The sequence below is a fragment of the Oncorhynchus nerka genome, linkage group LG26 (assembly GCF_034236695.1).
Source record: "Oncorhynchus nerka isolate Pitt River linkage group LG26, Oner_Uvic_2.0, whole genome shotgun sequence".
Classification (NCBI taxonomy): domain Eukaryota; kingdom Metazoa; phylum Chordata; class Actinopteri; order Salmoniformes; family Salmonidae; genus Oncorhynchus; species Oncorhynchus nerka.
In genome coordinates, this window is record NC_088421.1 from 2,292,164 (window position 1) to 2,300,650 (window position 8,487).

Consider the following 8,487-nt stretch of genomic DNA (forward strand, 5'->3'; position numbering starts at 1 on the left):
GCCCTCAGCTGTAGCCTTTTCCCAGGGAGCACCTGGTAACCTGAAGGAAGGTTAGGTAAACAGCGTAAAAACACTTGCCCTCTGACATTCACTAATTTCAGAGTTAGAGAGCTTACATTTTCAGGGAACGTTGTACATTGAAGATGTTATTAAAGATGTGTTAAATATTTGCGTCAAGCGTTTCTAACCCAGCTTGAGAAAGGTCATGTATACTGCAGCTCATCCAAATGGAGAGAGAAATATGTCTTAGACACGTCTGCATACATCTCCACTTTCAGCTACATTGCAGTCTTCGACATGCAGTCTTCTGTGTTGCATATCTCTCCTCTTGTTCATCTGTATCTCATATCGCTCTCTTTCTCTCCTTTGGGGGTCTCAATCGTAACTGTTTCACACAGTTAGTAATACATACGTTTGGGATGGTAGAAGTGAGAAATGGAGTGGGGACCATAGGGCCAGATTCACTAATCATTGCAGAAAGTGTACACCTTTTATTTTGTTGAACGAAAGATGAAATAAAGGGAGGTGCAACAAGTGCAAAAACTTTGGGTAAATTTGGCCCTGATTGGTTGGGTTTGGCTTCATTTTGGAGGCTTTGCAGATATAATTTGCAGAGGTTCCTCTTGCGGATTTATCTCATGGGGAGCAGCTGGAGATGTAGAAGAGATGATTATAGAGAAAGAGAGAGAGAGTGAGAAATAGGGAGAGAGGGGTAGAAAGAGGGTGGTATAGAGTGTCAAAAGGGAGGGGAAGAAAGAGGGGGTAGACACAGGAGAGAGAGAGAAAGAGAGAGACGGTGGTAGCTTCAGAGTGTCAGTCAACTGCCAGGGAAGTGCCAGGGAAGGTCACATTACACTGACTCTGGGAGTGCAGGGTTTTAAATAGAGTGGCTATTTTAGGGGCTGAGGCGGGGCTGAGGGGTACGGGGGGGGGGGGGGTACTCAGAGGGAACGTAGTGAAAAGGCTATATGGGTTGAGTGTGAAGACCAAGCCATTCATTGTTGATCATTGTGCCTGCAATGCTTGGTAATGTGTGTGAGTAGCCAAGGGCTGGCTCATTGCTTGTTCCTCCAGTGATAGAATTGTGAGATTGGCGGGTTGGTGGGTATATAAAAAGGGTGGGTAAAAAACTGAGTGGAACATTTGGTACAAAACTAATTGGCATGGGCATTGACAATGGTAAATAGTTCCCAATTGATAGCTGATATTCCTTCTCTCAACACATGCATACCTGCCTGTTTGCTGGTCTCACCAACGTTCTCTTTTCTCCCTCCCTCGTTCCACTGATATAGTTCGGATATCACCCTTCTCCCTCTCTCCTTTGCTATTTCAACTCTTCCTCCTTACACCTCTCTTCTTTCACGATATATGGTCATCCTGGCCTGAGCCTCCTTCTCCCACCGTCCTCTCTAAAGTTAAATTTGAACATTTGATGACGGCAAAAAAGCAAGCAATATCTGCCCCTCTCTCTCTCTCTCCCTCCCTCTCGCTATCTGCCTCTGCCTCTCCCTGTTCATTCCATTTTAGATGGTGCATGGTCAACGGTGCTGCATTTGCCCCTGTCACTCAGCCTAATTGCCCCCCCCTCCTTCTCATCTTACCCCCCGGGTTGGTCTCTCTCTTCTGCTGCCCGTCCCACATTAGTGCCGTCTGTGTCGGGTCTGCAACGGGGTCTCTTCGAACTGTGCCATTTTTACAGCATTCTTAAACTTTAAAGGGTTGGGTAGACAAACACTATTTAAGGAGGACAAGAGGGTAACTTTTTTTCCAAAGGAGAAGGACACCTACCTTTTCCAGGAGTGATTTGATTCATCATTGTTTTGTGAGTTGAGAACAAGTGTCTGGATTTCTACTTGGAAATCATTCAACTGGGCATTACACAGGCCTATTGTGTGCACTTATTTATAACTGGGGCCTGTTCTTCCTAGGGTCTGTGTGTGTGTGTGTGTGTGGGTGGGTGTTTGTGTGTGTGTTGGACAGAAAGGCAACGAACTCTGGGGGTGTCCGTGTGCACGTGCTAAACCATTGCACTGGAAAGGGAGTGATCCCTCGTTTATCTGGTATCATCCCTCACTCTCCTTGTTTATCTATCGTCCCTCACTCTCAACCTTTTGCTCGGAGATTAATTATGGCCTCCTTTAAGACGTGGCTCTTGGGACTGTTCCTGGCCCTGCTCTGCACCTTCCAGACCCCTCTTGCCCCTGGCGTCAAGGCTCAAGACCTGCCGCTGGCCCCCCAACAGGATGTAGTAGCTGATGACGAGGGGGAGCATGCAGCGGAGGTAGGGGGAGATGACGATGATGACGATGACGATGATGATGATGATGATGATGATGGGGACAGTAAAGAGGACGATGATGATGACGATGATGATGATGACGACGATGATGATGACAATGATGACGATGATGACGACGACGATGATGACGACGATGATGATGACAATGATGATGATGACGATGATGATGATGATGATGACGATGATGATAATGATAACGACGATGACGACGATGATGACGACGACGATGATGACGACGACGACGACGACGATGATGATAACGACGATGATGATAACGACGATGACGACAACGATGATGATGATGATGATGATGACGATGATGACAAAGATGATGATGATGACGACGATGACGACGATGATGATGATGATGATGATGATGATGATGATGACGACGATGACGACGATGATGACCACACAGGTAAGTTCACTTAAATGATGCTGCATTCTTTATCCACCTTCCCTCGCCATCATCTTTGTGTGACCCTAACCCCACTCCTCTCTGCCTGTCTGAAACCATGTCCGTTGAAAAAGGGAGAGGGGAGGGGCTTAGCCACACCTTGGCCACTCCCCTCTCCTTACCTCTCCCTGCCCTGCAGAACCTCTCCTTGTCAGTTAGTTCTCAGCTCAGCCTGTCACTCAGTTCAGCTGTCCAATCAGAGTAGATATAGGAAAAGCTACTCGTACACAAGTCCCTCCTTCACACCTTTACAGCTGTCCATTACATTTGCTGTGTCTGTCTGACTCTCTCTGTGTTCTCTTCCCTGCTTAAATAGAGTTATGAACACTCTGGGGAAATTGAACTGGCCCGCCTGGAGTCCCAACTGTGTGTCATCCTACAGTAGATATGAACCTGGGGACTACAGAAGCATTGTAATGATGAGGAAAAAGGAAAAAATATATATATTTAAAAGTAACACAGAGACTTGATAGAGTCAATCATCGGATCATAATAAAATTCAGATCTTTTGATTTGTGTCTTGTTTGAAATAATGGTTTCTTCTTTTTCACTCCGTCCTTCCTTTCTCACGGTTATGGATTGGATTGACCTGTATTTGTGTCTCCTCCATGCTAACCTACAGAGAAAGAAAGAGAGACAGTGGTGTAGAAAGAGGAGGCTTGATAGAGATAGACAGACAGACAGACAGACAGACAGGAGGTGGAAGAGGTGAGGGGAGGCACACGAGGGCTAAAGAATGAATGAATTTAGTAGATAAGAGTAGTCAGGAGTGGTAATAGCAAAAGCGTCGATAGAGTTTCTCTCTTTCTCCACATCTCTCAATCTCTCTCTTTCCCTGTAGAGCTTCCTTCTTTGTCACTGTATGTTGAATAGTTCCAATGAAATGAATGTACTGTATATGCAACCCTGGTCTATGTTTTTACGTCATCTGTGAATGCATATTAATAACACATCTGTGAATGCATATTAATAAAACATCTGTGAATGTATCCATTCATATTTTGCAATACTCACTCAAGCGGTTCTCAGACAATTATATTTGTACAAAGATAGTCAATTCATGCTGAGAACAGAGTCTTCCGTTATTTTCAATATTTATATGGCCATTAGTCATTTTTCACTTTAGAGAGGATAAATTATTCTGAAAATACATTTGTTTGTATAATTGGGTATGATACCACTTTAGTTAGATTGTATGTCAGATATCAGAGATTTTTTGGGTGACGTTCGCTACACCAGATCAAGCCATGTTTGTTTGGGCTACCTCTAGCCTGGTACTCGACGTAGATGTTGAGGTTTTTCATATTTTGCATTGGGAAAAAGAGAGAAATATATCTGTTTTAGGTAGTCAACTGACAAGAGATGACAGTTACTCCAGGAGTTTGCTCTTATTTTGATGTGGATTTTCTTTCTTTCTTTTTCGTTGACTGTGAAACAACCCCTTTCTGTGAAAACTGTGACAAAATATCACCTCTGATCATGTCTCTCTAACCCTACTTTCAATCATAGAATAAATCAATTGATCATGATGAGTTGCATGGATGTACTTCTGTTGTTGCCTGGAGTCATGGGTTTGGTGACTGACTACATGCATGGAGTATGTTTGTGTAATATGAAAAAGGTGGGAGATTGTACTGAAACAAAGTCTGTTTGAGACAAATGAACAGGAAAAGTTCAAACGGTCATCTTAGTGTGGAATGGTTTATTGTATGGTCACGCTGAGTGTGAACCTATATATATCTTTAAAATGATTGGACTTTTCTTTATGGGCGTTTGTGATTTGAATCTACCTATGTGTATTTGTATGTACAAAGCTTCTGTGAGGTAGTCTGTACATTGTACTGGTTTGGGTATGCGGTTAGAATTTGTGTCTGTCTACAGTATATGAGCGTGTAGAACTAGTGTGTGCATGCGGGACTGTATGTAGGAAATTAGTTTTGTACAGTATGAATGAACTCTACACTGCCATTCTGTTACACTTGCTACACAAACAAAAATGCATTAATTAACACTATCACAGAAAATGTACAGATACACACATACGTGTTAGGATGGGAATGAACAACTTATTTTACAGAGGCTAATAACGACAATGATGATGATGTGCCGGCTGCAGCTGATGATAATGACGATAATGACGACGATGATGACGACGACGACGACGATGATGAGGATGATGATGAAGAGGAGGAAGATGACGGTCAACTGTATCACAAAGGATCCCTCTGTTCATATTGTGAATACTGTGAGGTAGGTCTCACCATCTAGATAGAAACACAAGTTTGGTGTTTGTGGATGTGGATGTGGTTACATTTATTGGTAAAAACAATTTGCACCCTTTTAATGCATTTTCCCCATCCTTGTTAAAAATGGCAAAAATTCTCTCCCTTGCTCTTCTTTTCCCTCACCTTTTCCCTCTCTCTCTCTCTCTCTCTCTCTCTCTCTCTCTCTCTCTCCCTCCCCATCTTTTTATCTCTCTCTCTCTCAGCACTGTGACACCTGCGACAAGTGCCCATGTGCAGAGGGAGATGAGTCTAAGCACTGTGACACCTGCCAGGTAAAATGACCTTCCCATTCAACCACTAGTAACCTACACTTTCAGAAAAAAGGGTTCCAAAAAAGTGATTAAGCTGTACCTGTAGGAGAACCCGTTTTTGGTTCCAGGGAGAACCCTTTTTTTGTTCGAAGGAGTACTGTTTGGGGTTCCAACTGTAGAACCCTTCCACAGAGGGTTCTACATGGAATCCAAAATGGTTCTACCTGGAACCAAAAGGGGTTCTCCCTGGAACCAAAGAAATGGGTTCTGACATCAAGAGGGCTGGTTATGATGCAACGACAAAGTCAGATCAGAGAAGCTACTCCCTCCAGTTACGTTCTATGATGTTATATACTCCTTTATTTCTTATCCTTCTCTAATGGCTTACCCCGTTTTCTGCTTATTTCTTTAGATCTGCAACTTCTGCTACGTGTGTCCCGTTTGCAGCACTCTTTGCCAACCAGGTAAGACAGGGGTGTGGGACTGTTTGATAAAGAATGATCGTTTGAACTGCTTGCCGCTATTCGAGGCATGTTTGAGCTTGAAAGCCAGGCAGCAGAAACACCAGGCTCACTGTATGTTTTTAATCCCCAAGGTGGTTTTCTGGACGAGCTGACTGGATCGATCTATAAGTAAGATACAGTTACACGTTCACAGTGACATAACACCTTTTGAATTCCTCAGTGTGAGCTATCAACATTCAATTTGACACAGAATTACGTGTATTCTCCAAATGGCAAATAATATCTATCTGCGAAATGCAGTTACCCCAAGGAGCACCCCACATGAAACACCCATTAGCATCGCTTCACTACATGCCGTGTCCACTGCCGATGAGGCTGCTTGTAATAGTACGGCCCGTATCGTATGGATGGAGAAACAATTATCCACACAATGTGGAAAGATGTCTTCGGCTACACACATATCAAAACAGACATTAAATGGCAGCCACTAGTTAAAAATAGTTCTGTTTATTTCACAGTGACATGCCAATTAGCTAACATTACTGCCTTCGGGAAGCTCAACGACAAGCAAATGACACCGGTGTTGAATCGAGGTGCCTGCCGACCTAAGGTGCTTCCCACTGGGCAGTTGTATCAGTATGTCGGCACGCGGTGTCTTGCGCCCCCCGCCTGCCGAGCACTGTTTTCTTTGCAGTTCTGTTAACGTTACGGCGAGGGAAGTAGCTTGCTACGGAGCTTTCAGAAAGTATTCATACCCCTGTGTTAGAGCCTGAATTCAAAATGGATTATATTGATTGTTTTTCTCACCCGTCTACACAACATACCCCGTAATGATAAACCTAAATATTTGCAATTGTATTACCATGAAGTCCAAGGAACTGTCCATAGATCTCTCAGATATAATTGTGATGAGGCATATATCTAGGGAAGGGTATACAACTATTTATAGAGTGTTGAAAGTTTCCAAGAGCCCAGTGGTCTCCATCATAGGGAAATTTAAAAAATATGGAACTGCCTAGAGGTTGCCGTCTGACCAAACTGAGCAACTGGGCAAGAACGACCTTGGTCAGGGAGGTAACCAAGAACCCAATGACCACTCTGACAGAACTACAGAGTTCCTTGGCTGAGATGGGAGAACCTGCCAGAAGGACAAGAGTCTCTACAGCACTACACCAATCTGGGCTTTATAGGAGAGTGGCCAGACAGAAGCAACTCCTGAGAAAAAGGCACATGACAGCACGCCTGTAGTTTGCAAAAAGGAACGTGAAAGATTGAGATCACAAGGCAAAATATTCTGTGGTCTGATGAGACAAAAATGTAACTCTTTGGTCTGAATGCCAAGCGCTGTCTGGAGAAAACCAGGCACAGCTCATCACCTGTCTAACACCATACATACCTACCGTGAAGCATGGTGTGGGCAGCACCATGGTATGGGGATGCTTTTCAGCAGCAGGGACTGGGAGACTGGTAGGAATAAAGAGGAACAATGAATTGAGCCAAATCCTTGTTGAGAACCTGCTTCTTCAGAGTGCAAACTACCTTAGACTGGGGTGAAGATTCACATTCCAACAGGAGCGTTAACTTAACAAAGTTTGAGAAAAGCTGCAAGGAAGAATGGTAGAAAATTCCCAAAACCAGATGTGCAAAGCTAATACAGACATACACAAGACGACTGAAATCTGTTATCGCCACCAAAGGTGCTTCTACAAAATATTGACTCAGGTGTGTGAATACTTAGCTAAATTAGATATTTTTGTATTTATTTTTCAATAGATTTGCAAAAATGTCTAAAAACATGTTTTCACTTTGTCATTGTGGGGTATTATGTGTAGATTGGTGAGAAAAAATATATAGTTAGCAAATCCAAATGGCAAGCTTATCACACCCAAATTCACATGCACCTCACCCTGTGCACTCACATGGGCCTACCCGTGTGAGTAGAAATGTGAAGACTGACGCGCAGTAAAATCAAAGATTGATGGAACATAAAACCAACCACTTGTCTCCCTTTATCCGTTAGGACTGTAGCCGACGTCTTCGAAGCTGACAAATAAGCCCCCTGTCGCCACCATGTGGCCAAGGAAGATACTGCAACCAAGGGATTGTATTCACTGTCATTATTTTCACTTTTAATAAGTTATAAGTTATTTTTCTGTCTTTTTTGTTGTTGACTGAGAACACCACAAACATGCACACTGGATGTAGAGATATTGGATATATTGGATATAATGGATAGCCTATGGAAGTTGTGATGAGAATAACTTTAATTGAGCTGTTTGTGTATAATTGTTAGATGACAGGTTCATGGTATTCTTCTCAGGAACATGCATTCATATTTTAAAGTCATATCTGTGTTTCTTAAACACAGTGGGGTTGTATGAAATAAACTAAAAGGGGACGTTTTAAACATTTGTGCTGTAATGTTTTTATGTGCACTGTCAAATTAAATGGAAAATGCAGCTAGAATTAGGCTATAACAGAACAAAATATATTGGCAGATATGAGCAAACATCGGGTATTTTATCATTTCAGCTTCAATTGGAAGATTCATATTGTGTAATGGGGAATATAAGCATAGAGTGTAAATTGTTGACTGTCATTGGGTAGAATTTACAATATATACTGAACAAAATATAAATGCAACATCAACATGTTGTGCCATGTTTCATGAGCTAAAATAAATTATCCCAGAAATGTTACATACACACAAAAAGCTTATTTCTCTCAAATT

At 42.6% G+C, this 8,487-nt stretch overlaps 1 protein-coding gene across 2 annotated transcripts; it reads left to right on the plus strand.

Annotated features, from left to right (window-relative positions):
* The first annotated feature begins 1,592 nt into the window (after window positions 1-1,592).
* LOC115110011 (protein PFC0760c) lies at window positions 1,593-8,165 on the plus strand. Of its 2 annotated transcripts, XM_029635321.2 has the most exons (7): window positions 1,597-1,822; window positions 1,929-2,717; window positions 4,834-5,006; window positions 5,245-5,313; window positions 5,705-5,756; window positions 5,888-5,924; window positions 7,777-8,165. In XM_029635321.2, the coding sequence occupies exons 2-7, from the start codon at window positions 2,129-2,131 to the stop codon at window positions 7,808-7,810; spliced, it is 954 nt and encodes a 317-aa protein (XP_029491181.2). In that variant the 5' UTR covers window positions 1,597-1,822; window positions 1,929-2,128; the 3' UTR covers window positions 7,811-8,165. The 2 variants fall into 2 exon arrangements, with proteins under 2 accessions (XP_064867169.1, XP_029491181.2); XM_065011097.1 differs by having other exon boundaries at window positions 1,593-2,717; window positions 4,873-5,006.
* Window positions 8,166-8,487: the final 322 nt, after the last annotated feature.

Excerpts from the sequence above, each read along its gene's own strand:
- LOC115110011 (XM_029635321.2), top strand. The coding sequence starts at position 2,129 with ATGGCCTCCTTTAAGACGTGGCTCTTGGGACTGTTCCTGGCCCTGCTC. Across the intron at positions 2,718-4,833 it reads CGACGATGATGACCACACAG|AGGCTAATAACGACAATGAT; the intron begins GTAAGTTCACTT and ends CTTATTTTACAG. Across the intron at positions 5,757-5,887 it reads CAGCACTCTTTGCCAACCAG|GTGGTTTTCTGGACGAGCTG; the intron begins GTAAGACAGGGG and ends TTAATCCCCAAG.